Genomic DNA, 12,375 nt, shown 5'->3' with positions numbered 1-12,375 from the left:
AAAGTCTATTTTCAAGGTGTATATACTCTGGTAGGGAAGACAGACATACATACATAACTACAATGCACAGACGGCCACAGGTACTGATGGATCAGATTGGATAAATCTGAGGGGGAGAGAAAGTTATCCTATAAAAGGAATTGAGTTTTTGAGCAGGAGAGTGATGTGATGAAAACTTATTACTGAAAACTTAATCTGCTGACTTGTGCTCCTTGTTTCCTTATTGTCAGCAACATTAAGCCACTTGGAACTCCAAGCAAGTTAGATACGTGGTATAGAAAAGAGGAGGAAATATTTCTCTCTCCCATGTCCTGCTCACCAAAATTCTGCTAAATTGGCGTAGATGCTGGAATAATAAATTGGAGTAAAAGCTGAAGCATAAAATCTGAAGACATGCTGATGCTTTTTGTTCAATCACTATTGTTCCTAAGAATATAAGGAGCCCCCCCCCCCCCTCGCCCTCCTTCAGGCTATAAGGAACTAAAGAGCCTCTTGATGAAAGTGAAAGAGAGTGAAAAAGCTGGCTTAAAACTCAACATTCAAAAAACAAAGATCATGGCATCTGGTCCCATCACTTCATGGCAAATAGATGGGGAAACAATGGAAACAGTGGCAGACTTTCTTTTCTTGGGCTCCAAAATCACTGCAGATGGTGACTGCAGCCATGAAATTAAAAGATGCTTGCTCCCTGGAAGAAAAACTATAACCAACCTGTCATATTAAAAACCAGAGACATTTTTTTTTTTTTTTGCTGACAAAGGTCTGTCTAGTCAAAGCTATGGTTTTTCCAGTAGTCATGTATGAATGTGAGAGTTGGACTATAAAGAAGGCTGAGCACTGAAGAACTGATGCTTTTGAACTGCGGTGTTGGAGAAGACTCTTGAGAGTCCCTTAGACTGCAAGGAGATCCAACCAGTCCATCCTAAAGGAAATCAGTCTAAATATTCATTGGAAGGACTGATGCTGAAGCAGAAGCTCCAATACTTAGGCCACCTGATGTGAAGAACTGACTCATTGGAAAAGACCCTGTTGCTGGGAAAGATTGAGGGCAGGAGGAGAAGGCAACAACAGAAGGTGAGATGGTTGGATGGCATCACCAGATCAATGGACATGAGTTTGATTAAGCTCTGGGAGTTGGTGATGGACAGGGAGGCCTGGCATGCTGCAGTCCATGGGGTCACACAGTCGAACATGACTGAGTGACTGAACTGAACTGAGGATATATGTTCATTCATGTTTGGTCATTTTAGTTATCCATTCATGCAGTGGGTCTGTCATTCGATGGCTACAGTTGACCCTTGAACAACATGGATATGAACTGTGTGGGTCTCCTTATACAGTACTACGTAATTCAAGGCTGGTTGAATTCATGGATGTGGATCCACAGATATGGAGGAGCCAAGTATATGGAGGTTATATGAAAATTTTTGACTGCCTGGAGGGCCAGTACCCCTAACCCACCTATTTGTCAGGTTCAACTGTATTTGTTCATTGAGTGCCACTGGGTACCTGGTACTGTTGTAAGTCTTGGAACATAGCAGAGTCTAGTATAAGTACAGTAAGACAGCTGTCCTCATGGAGTATGCAAGCCAACAGGGTTATTTATACCATAAACCTTTAGATAGTGACATGTGACACTGAATAAACCAAAACAGAGCAACAGGATGAAGAGTGACAGGATGGAGGAGTAAGCACTTTAAAAAGGACTCTCAGTAAACCTCTCTGACATTCCTGCAGATGTGAGTAATGAAGAGCCAGCCATACAAAGATCAGAGGGAAGAGCATTCCAGGCAGAGGAAACAGCCAGGACAGAGGCCCTGAGGTTGGAAGTTAGAGGAAGAGGCAGCAAGATCCTGGGCTTTTGCTATTAGCCACATTCAGAACTTTGAAAAGCATATCTGAAATATTTCTTCATGTACTATGTCAATGAAATATTTTAACAATCAGCAATTCAGCGATTCTCATTATTAACATTGTTCTTAATAACCATTTAAAATACTCCATCTGAAAAAATGGACATTTAAAAAAATTGGGTACAAACTGACAAATAGCAAAAAAAGAAATAAAAATCATAGATAATGGGGGAATCCAAAATATGGATGAAAGGTTTCAGAAGATCACCTTGAGCTTGAGAAGGAGGAGAGGTGGTAGTGAGGATTGGAAATTAAAGGCTGAAAATCATGTACTATTTATTAATTTAATAAATCTGTCTTGATGTCAATGTAATCGAATGCTGCCACAAAATAATGGTCTCCTGCTGCTACATAAATGTTGAGACCAAGCTCTGATGTTTATTTTCAAGACAGGAGACATTGATCCTTCACTAATAGAATATTACAAGTTTATTTCTATTATGCTAAGTAACTGAAGTTGATTTCATTGTTGGATTTGATGGATGTTGGTGCTGTCATAGTTCAGAATGGTCTGGGGCTAGGAGGCCAAGAGGATGAGCATTTTTTCTTACCTAATTAGGCATCCTTGGATTTCATTTTAATATAAGATCAATAAAAGAAAACTTTAGGGATAGCCTCTAAGATCTTTCTTCTGATGCCCCAGAGATTGAGACTATTTGGCACAAGATTATTCTGTCCTGAAACGAAAAGTCTCTAGAGCCAGACAGTGAGTGAGTTGGATGGGGGCCCCACCCAACTGGAAAGGCAACAGGAAAAGTGATGAGGGGAAAAGACAGCGACAACAATAGGAGGAGGAAGTGAAGCCAAAAAACAAGGGAAGAAGGAAAAGTAACAGTGAACTCCAACAATTCACCAGGAAAGGAAAACCACACAGGGGGAAAAAAAAACCAGACCCAAAGGGAACTGCAATCGGCTGATTTAGATGCGGGGGACAAGTTTTTGACCATTTCCAGAGGTAGGGCACTTATTTACAGTGATCAATGAATGGATGTCAGTGGAATCCAGTGATTCAGGTTTCCCTTTTCCTAAGCAGAATGTGAGTTAAAATGAAGACCTTGGTTTTGGATTTCATCTTCCATAGATCACACAGCCACCTAGTTCTGGGAAATGTGGTTGATATTTCTCAGAGGAATGAACAAAGTGAAGATTGGAAATTAGACATGAACTGACCAATTTAGTCAGAGTAAGGAGAATACTCATCTCTTTTAAACATAAAAACATAGATTCATGCCACATCATTTTTCCTTTTAATAACCTACAGTGAGCCAAGGGATTTACTTTGCAACAGTCAAAATGGGAGGAAATGATGTATTTGATAAAAGACAAGGCTGTAATAAAGCAGGGTGTGGCTTGGTGTTTTTGATTTTACCTAATCAGGGGGTTAGCTGTAAGAACAGAATTCAGTGCTGCTTGCCATGCTGAAGCAAGGTCCTGTAAGCCCTGCTCGAGTGGCCCCGCCTATATTTAATCCAACCTGAATTCATAGAGAAGCTTGCCCTTCTAGAATCACGGTGCATGAAAGAGTAAATGCTTTGAGGTAGAGCATTGCATGAGATATTCTATGTAAAGCACTTAGATAGTACCTGGCAAGAGCTTGATAAATATTAGTGTTGTTAATACATAAGAAGCCTGTAGTGTGGTCTGTGAGAACTGAAATTCTTGCATGGTGAACCATATAACATTGCCAAATCAACCATATTTGACTTGCAAATATAGCAGTTTCACGTATTTCAATCTGATGTGTTCCCATGAAACTAGCCAATCTCTCACATTTTGTGCTTTTGTCAGGGGTTAAGGGGTGAAGAGAGGGACGAGGGAAGAGAGGAAGAATGGGGAAAAGAAGGAATGGGAAGGTGGGAGTTTACATGGGAGAGCTTTTTGAAGAACCTGCACTGATAGGAAGCTGAAGTGATGAAATATAGCCCTGTTCCCCGCAACCCCTCTCACAGCCCTTTAGTGAACTCGCCAGGTTTTTAGAAAATTCCTGAGACATGGATGTGTCCCCTCATCCCACAAATGATAAATGCTCCTTTAAAATAAAACACCCAAACCACAGAGTAGAACTGACAGCTCCTAAAAGGACATAGTGCCGAAGTGAAAACAAGCGAAGCAGCACAAGAACGCCGCAGTACGTGGGTAGCTCTTCCGGAGAAGCGGCAGAAAGTGCCCAGAGCTGGGTTCTTCCATGACCACCCTTCTCCATAGACTACCCACATCCATCACCAGAGTGACCTCTTCGACTGCCTTCCTCCTAGAAATGGGACCAGGCTGAAAAGCCAGGCAAACGGACACAGTGCTTGTGAAGCCTCTAATTTCCGGGCACCTTGGCACCAAATATTGTATTAAAGAAAAACATTCCAGTGGTCAGTATCCTTGGTCAAAACTCTCCTTAACAAAGCAACATAGCCCTAAGAAGTGTCCACAGGCCTGTGGACCCTGATAAAGTTTCTCCGCAAAGAACTAAAATCCCGTGAGTGTTACAGGGTAGGAGGCACACTCAGAGGAGCAGTAACAGACCGTAAGACAAAAATGTCTTCTTTCTTAAATTTCTTAACACTGGCCCTCCAGTCCAGACAGCGTGAGTCTGAGAAGTTGGGTGAGGCTAATGGGGGTTGCCTTGTAGTAGCCAATAGCTCAGCACCATGTGGCGGGGACCCGTCTCTCTTCTGCATCAAATATTTAGGTCCAGAGAAAAAGGCCTGAGGAGTTTTGAAAGATGCTAATGGGATTATAACATTATTTATCTGTTGAGGAATTTGGTTTGTACAGGTATAATGTAATGATGATGCTAGCAGATAGCAGTTACTACCACAGAGTACATGTAAATCTTCAGAACTTACTGCAATATATAGGATGGAGTCCAACTGCTGTCAAACACTTTTTGAATACCCCCAAAATAAAATATTAAAGTGTCCTCTATATCTCTGGGAGTATACATGACCCTGAAAAGATTGTTTATTCCTTATGACTGACTGTTGGCAATGACAATACTCAGCATTTATCTTAAGCAGATTTTTAACACTTACACCGTTTCAAGGTAAATAAAATACCATAGTGATATATTTGTCATCTTCCTTTTTTTTGCCACACTTGGTCGAGGAGATCCAGTTATGTTGGAAAATTATGAAAAGCAAATGTAGTGCTATTTTTTTCTCCTATGTTTCCACTCCCAACAGAAGGAAATGACACTGCCTGAAATGTTGTACAGCTTCCCTCTTGAGACTGGGGCTTTTGTCAACTCCAAGAGTGCAAAGACATCACATTGGCACAACCTTAGTAGGTGAAAAATCATTGTGAAGATTTAGGAATGCACTAAAAAAATACAGTAATACTTTTGAATAAGGAACACTCTTTGGCACACTTCCTATTACATAACTTTCAACATTTAATGACAAAAATCCAGCCAGTGAACACTGCAACACTTGGAATTTGTTTTGCAAAATGTGCTAAAGTGTAAGAAATTGCCATACATGGTAGCCCTGTTTTTTTTTTTTTAAATTTTTATTCGTCTTTAGCTTATGCACAGTTCTTTGAATCAGAATTATTCCAAGTTCCTAAACTGCAAATTCTTGACAGTGTTAGAAAAACTAGGCACTCTAGAGAAGGAACTATTTAGAAGTGGTAGCTTTTCACATTGTCTCTCCTAAGTCATTGGTAAGTGTTTATATCTAAATTGGGATTTTAAAAATCTAGGGCAATAGGTTAAGAAAACAGTCTTGCCTCAGGTTAACTAATGTTAAACCAACAGCAGTGTGTCAAATGATGTTAATATGAGTCCCCATTTTACTTATTATTCTGGTATGAGAGACCATGTTGCATAGTATATTATAGTTGTAATGACTCCATTCATTCCATTACTTTGGTACATGGCATGTGAACAGTTTGTGAATATGAGCATGCTGGTCTCTTCTGCTTAGGAGTGAAGTTTCAAACAGTAGTCTGAGTGACAAACATCTCAGAGCTTGCTCACATTCCTCTGTGGAATAGTCACTTCTGAGAGAAAGAGGTGCGGCTTCGTGGTCTGGGAACAGGACTGTCAGCCAGGAACACAGAGTTCTCATCTTGGAACTAGTATTGTTTTCTCTATGGAGCAGATAATACTAATGAATTTTTCTTTGGACTCAGTTTACCAGGTTTAGAAAGCTGGTCGGGAAAATCTAATTAACTGGCATATATTCTGATAAGTGACTTCATATGAAAAGTGATATAAATGTAAGTAGGGAGATGTTATTTTCATAAACGAATGAGTTCTATAAAACAAACAATAGAACAGTTTTGTCCTTCAGAAAAATTATCCGCTCAACAAGAAAATCCATCTTTATGTATAAATAGTTTACATTTTCTAAATAAATATTTTCTACAAGTGTTTTTCTTTTTTTAACATCCCAAGTATTTTATGTGATGGAAATAATTAAATTCATGATTAGCTTCCATTTAAACATAAAGTGATAGTCTCTTTGTTCTGTGTATTAATAGCAAAGGGAAATCTTTTCTAAAGTTCCATGCACTGTAAGAATACAGACATTATTAACCTCAATGTTTTAGAGAAAAATTAGAATCTAAGAAATGTATAGTCAATCTAGAGCTTCAATAGGGTGGTATAATAAACTGCCTGTTTTAAAATGATAAAGACTTCCAAGAATAAGATGCAGGTTCCAGAAAGAGAAAATTGTGCATATGTGCCCAAACTAAACCGGAGGGAAAAAAGACCTAATGATTGAATAACTCTGGTGTTCTATATCTGACAGAAAAAAGTTTTTTAAAACAATCAACCTCAAATGCAAATACTCCATTCTGATGGCTCAGCTGATCAGCATTCCCCTACTCTAAATCTAATCAGCCTTATAGGTGAGGTAAAAAACCTTCAAACTTCTTAAAAAAAAAAAAAAAAAGAGATTCTTTACAGTAGGAAACTTTAAGTGTCCTAATTCTTCACCCTTGTAAAAAATGAAAACAAACAAAACATGGGTCTTCAATTCTGTGTCTGGGATCTCAAATTTGGCTCTGAATATGTGTTTCAAATCTCATTAATTAGAATATTGGCCCCGTGAGATACAGCTGCTGATGCAAAAAACACTCTTTGTACTCAAAATAATTTGAACAAGGGCAAAGAAGCATTTTATTTATGTGTGTAAACATTGAGAAAAATAAAACAGAGATGATGGTTCAAGTAGCTGCTTAGATATTTTAAAGATAATTGATTTGATTACTTAAGCTGTCAGGTTATGAGATAGAGTAACAATCATGTTTTCACTTTGTGTATTTGTTGCATGATAACATTCTTGTAAAGGTAACTCTGACATTAAGTTGGCAAGTTCTGAACTAAGACCTTTTGGCATTTTATTATTTCCGGATACTAAGACCAAATTGCTTTGAATCCCATACCTCACTGTGCAGATCTAGAATTTATTTATTTTTTAAATATCAGAAAACATACCATTATTCAAAAGACTCTACCATGTAACAAATCTGGGTAAAGTCCAATCAAATGAATAACTTACAGCAATAAACAGCAAACAGTCCTTCTTGTTTTCTTTCTTCATTTTCCTTTCTCTTTAGGAAATAGCAAATTAAACCATGGCTATTTGTGGTCTTGCACTATAAGAACACAGGTAGTCGTATATTTTCATCCTATTAACAAATCTATTAGCTCAATGGAGAAAAAGTAAAGTCCACTGTAAAGATGTCTTAGTGTCTTACATGGGGAGGGTCATCTGTTTTGTAGAGCCACAGCCTAAAAATCTTTCTCTGAAAGATGGTGCCCATTGGCTGTCTGTAAATGGGTACTGAAAGCAGCGTTCAACAGCCCTGGGGCTTACAAAAATATACAGACACCTGGGTCCATCCCCAAAGTTTCTGATTTTATTTAGTCTGGGCTGGGGTTCCAGATCTGGTATTTAAAAACAAATGAACAACAACAAGAAAAAAGTTCTAAGGCAATTCTAATGTGTCGTGACTGAGAATTAGAGAGGATCCCAAGACCAATGCAAAGATAATATAGAACTTAGGTAATAGTACAAAGCCCACTCTTGGTTTTAAACGGAAACCTTACCTTATTCCAGGTGTGGGCAGCAGCTGATAGTTTGTTTTCTCCTTGACAGCATTCTCTAACCAGTATCTAATAGGGAATGTTCTATGGGTGATGGAGCCTGGGGATGCTAATAATTTTTTGAGTTAAAGCTAATGGAAGTAGATTAAACTGAACAGCAAATTACATAGCACCAAACTTGAAGGTAGAGTTTGTAAACAATGACAGCCTGATAGACATTTGGGCATTTCGAACTTCGTTAAAAGAGGGAGGTTATTACTCCTTCTGTTAGGGGAAGCACACTGATTGAAACCGCCCACCCTGGCCAGGCACCATAGTAACTATTTGCATGAGTTGTTTTACGACATAAGGAACACGGAACTAATAAGCCACTACCAACTGGAAGAGTTCAGGAAAGGTCAAAAGGAGACACCACATGTCCGACCGCCTCCCTGAATCCTTCTCTCTGGCATCCATCTTGGCTGAATAAGGCGTGCACCACCAGGAAGGACTCGGAGTCAGAATGATTGGCTAAAGACAACCTAGAAACTAATCCTATCACCATAAAACCCGAGACTGTGAGCCACGTGGCAGAGCTGTTCTCCTGGGTTCCCTTACCCTACTGCTCTCCACCCTGGTGCCCTTTCCCAATAAAAGCTCTTGCTTTGTCAGCACATGTGTCTCCTCAGACAATTCATTTCTGAGTGTTAGACAAGAGCCCAGTTTCAGGCCCTGGAAGGGGTTCCCCCTTCCTACAGCACTTCCAAGTACCTCAGAGTCCAAGAATGTCCTGTCCCCACCACGGCAGGTTATTGTAAACAGAGAGAAGAATTTTAAATAAGAAAAGGTAAATTACCTCTCAAAAATCAACTTAAGCCAATGTGACTTTTTTGACTTTATCTTCACTTCTATTGGCTGAATTTTTGTCCTTTCAATAAAAGCATGTTTATTTTTCTTGTATCCTTTTGTATTAGTCAATCCTCTTCTGTAATTGTCATCTTTTGCTATCACATTCTACGGCTACTTCATTTAATCTTGGTTGTTATTCTTATTTTTCTTTTTACACTTTACCTTTTCCATTTTTTGTTTTTGTTTTCCTTACCATAGCAAGTCCCTTCTCTTCATTTTCCCCAGTGTTTGATTTATGTTTGGTTGCCAGCACCTTTTCTGATTCTTTCATTTTTACTAACTGCCCTTCCTTAACCTTCTGTTGATGTTATATTCCTATCACTTGCTGTCAATGCCCACACAAGCCCATTTCTTTCCATTCCATCTATCTCAGAATCTCCATATACATTTTTATGACCCTACTACTAAAAGTTTAAAGCTGCATGTGAGGAAAAGAAAGGTACCTTTCTCTATTTGAATGTTATTTCCTCTCCCCTCCCATAGCTGTTCCGGGTCTTTTTATCCTTCCTTGATGTTTTCCCCTATCTGACCCCCAGCTGCACCCCACTCCCCCTGTCACTCCCTATTTGATGCCCATCTCTTCTTTTTAAACGTGTTTGCACTCTGTCTCATTTTACATCCAAGGATCTCCACAAGATAAAGGATGGAGTTCAGTTGGGAGCCAGGTTGTGTGTGTTTTCAGAAACTTTTTTGCCTTTACTGAAATGGGATTGGGGCCTGGGATCCATGAATATTCTTGGGCAGCGTTTCAGCTCTGGCAAAAGCTTTGTACACCTTGGAGCACGGCTGGGGCCTATTCTGACGGACAAAGACAGGGATGTTTTTAAAAGCCTTCTACGGTCCTTTCCACTCCAAAGGTCAGGATGAGTTGGCATCAACGCCCCAGGCTAGAGAGGCAGGCCAGGTGGGGATACCCGGGACCCTTTTCTGCAGTACGTCTGGCATGTCGCGGGGCTCTGATCTTAGGAGAACAAGGTGGGGGCCACTGAGGCCCCAGGAGTCACTGGGCCACCTTTTGGAGGCAGGCTCACCTCTAAAGAGAGGAGCCAGGCCCGAGGCCGAGTGCTCCCCCGCGCTGCAGGGCGCGGCCCCAGGAGCCAGGCGACGCCACCCCAGCGGCGCCAAGGGCCGCAGGCACAGTCCCTCCAAGGAGGGAAGGCGAGTCGCTCCCAGTCGCTCAGCCAGAAGGTCGAGGGAACAGTGCGCGTGTCCCCCGCCAGCCGGCCCTCTGGGAGCTGGGCGGGGGCGACACCGCAGGGAGTAGGGCCGAGGACCGCAGAGATCAATCCTGGGTACCGGCGCGGGGTCACAGACAGGAGAGGAGCGGGAGAAAGGGGCTGGTGGGGGAGGCTCCCCAGGGCGGCTGGGGCCGTAGATCTGCCTGTGTACTCGGCGGGCGCCCTGAAGTCTGGGGCCGCGGCCGCTCCGGCTCCGCCAGCTCCTGCCAGAGACTCCAGGCCGCACTTTCCCCTCCTCCCGGCGCCTTCTCTCCAGTGAGGAGCCGAGCGCGGGCGGTGCGGGGGGAGGGGCGGCGTTGGAGGGAACAGCCAGTTGTTTAAAATCCTTCTAGAGCAGTTTCTAATTCCCCCCTTGCGCCGGGGTTCGGAGGGGGGAGGCAGGGAGAGGAGCGGGAGGAGGGAGGAGAGCGGAGAGGGAAGGAGGGAGGGAACCCGGGAGGGAGGGAAGGAGGGAGGAGACTGCCGCTTAGGCTGTAGCCGCCGCCGCGCGCTTCGGCAGGCCGGAGGGAGTCGAGGGGGGGAAGGCCTGTCAGTCTCGTGCGTTGCCTGGGCGAAGGGGGCGGAGCTTTGGCGTGGGGCGGCCAATAGTGGGGGTGGCTGCGTGGGTCGCCATGGGGACGGGGCTGTTCCCGGGGAGGCTGTGATGGGTTGACAGGTGCGTGACAGTGGGAGCTGCTCTCGGCACAAGCATGTACGGCAAAGGCAAGAGTAACAGCAGCGCCGTCCCGTCCGACAGCCAGGCCCGGGAGAAGTAAGTGTCTCCGCTTCTCACCCACCTCCGCCTTCTCACGCGCGCACACACACACACACGCACGCACTCGCACACTCTCTCGGAGACACCCAGACACACAGACACTCTCTGCCGGGGGAGAGCCGGGGGGTGGGCTGGCAGGGGGAGGGGTGCGCGAGGTGGGGGGCGTGCGGTGCTGGGAGCGGCTGTTTCCCAGGAGGGGCTCGCGCGGGGCTGGCGGCCGTGGGGTCTGGCGGGAGGGAGGGAGCGAGTGTGTCGGGGGGCGGCGGCGGTGCCGGTGGCGGGGATGGAAACTTGTTTGGGTGATTGAGGGAAATAACCCGCGGGTTCACCTTCTCGCAAAGTAACTTTGGAGCTGGGGTCCGGGGCTGCGGGGAGCGGAGAGCCTCCGGGGGTAGAGGTTGGGCGAGAGGGGGCAGCTGCGTGGAGGAGGCCACGCGGAGGGAATGTGGGTGTTCGGTGGGGGCGGGCCGGGGTCGGGGCGGGCTGCTCGAGGGGCGCCGCGGCGGGGGGCTCGGGCGCCGGGGCCGGTTGCGCCTGGCAAGGCGAAGGCAGCGGGGCCGGGCGCGCGGCGGGCGGAAGCCGGGCGTGGAGCGGTCGAGCGGGGCCCCGCTGGGCGCGGAGACGCGCGCGGGGCGCGGAGGGCGTGTGCGGGGCGTGGGCTGGGTGGGCGTCGGGGCTTTCCTGGTCCGGAGGAGGGACGCCGCGTTCGCAGCCCTGTGTGCCTCGCAAGCCTGGGGCAGGGGGCGTCAGGGGCGCCGCTGAAGTTTGGGAGTCAAAGGACCGAGTTCCTGGGGAGGAAAAGTGTGCTGGCGAGAAGCGGGAGCTGCTGGGGTAGGCTGGCGTTTCTGCCGCTCGCAGTCGACCCAACTCGGCGGCGGCGGCGGCGGCGGCTGGAGAACTTTTTTTTTTTTTTGGAGACTTGCAGCCTCCCAAACGTAGAGGGCCGTGGCGGTCCGGGCGGCGAGCGGGGGTCGCGGGGAGGACTAGCGGTGGGGGCCGCGGCCGCTGGCGCGAGGAGGGCTGTCTGCGGTGGGGAGGGGGCAGTGGTCCGAACCCGGACTTGCAGGAAGGGTCGAAGCGTGGAGACGGGGAGGAGTTAGTTGTTTGGTCGGTGTGGCGAGGAGATACAGGTGTTAACTCCGGTGGGAGCCCAGGGGAGGCTGGCGAGAAAAGAGCCCCTCCCGGCCTGGGATGCCACCGTCACGGCACGCTGCGAAGCAGGGTTGTTTGCTTCTATTCTTACGTGCTTGTAACGGTGATTTGGTTGTTACTAAAAATGAGAGCGCATAGTGACTGTGACCACTGAGGAAGAACCCCTCTTTTCTGTGCAGCAGTTCTTATGGTGATTCCCACTAACCACCTCCATTCTGAGGATGAGGCGTATCCCTGTCATTGGACGCGCTCTGCCCTTCCGAGGACTTCAGACTGGAGAAAAGTCTGAGAGCATCTCAAAAGCTACTTTAGTCACCTTGCACAAGGAAATAGCTGAGTAAATAAAAACCCAATGTGCAGAAACTGCCGGGTTTGCCTCCT

The 12,375-nt window shown here is 45.4% G+C and overlaps 1 protein-coding gene across 10 annotated transcripts in view; it reads left to right on the top strand.

Moving 5' to 3' along the window:
• The first annotated feature begins 10,771 nt into the window (after positions 1-10,771).
• Positions 10,772-12,375, top strand: part of SSBP2 (single stranded DNA binding protein 2) — a 312,716-nt gene continuing 311,112 nt past the window's right edge. For 8 of the 10 annotated variants that reach the window (XM_027970493.3, XM_042250727.2, XM_027970492.3 and 5 more), the window contains exon 1: positions 10,772-10,839. In XM_027970493.3, the coding sequence (XP_027826294.1) occupies positions 10,778-10,839 (62 nt within the window). In that variant the 5' untranslated portion in view covers positions 10,772-10,777. Of the gene's footprint in view, positions 10,840-11,507; positions 11,674-12,375 lie in introns of those variants that run through there. The other 2 variants (XM_060415980.1, XM_060415979.1) reach the window with 1 other exon arrangement.

Source organism: Ovis aries, chromosome 5, assembly GCF_016772045.2.
Source record: "Ovis aries strain OAR_USU_Benz2616 breed Rambouillet chromosome 5, ARS-UI_Ramb_v3.0, whole genome shotgun sequence".
NCBI lineage: Eukaryota > Metazoa > Chordata > Mammalia > Artiodactyla > Bovidae > Ovis > Ovis aries.
This window is presented reverse-complemented; position numbering and strand designations above follow the sequence as displayed.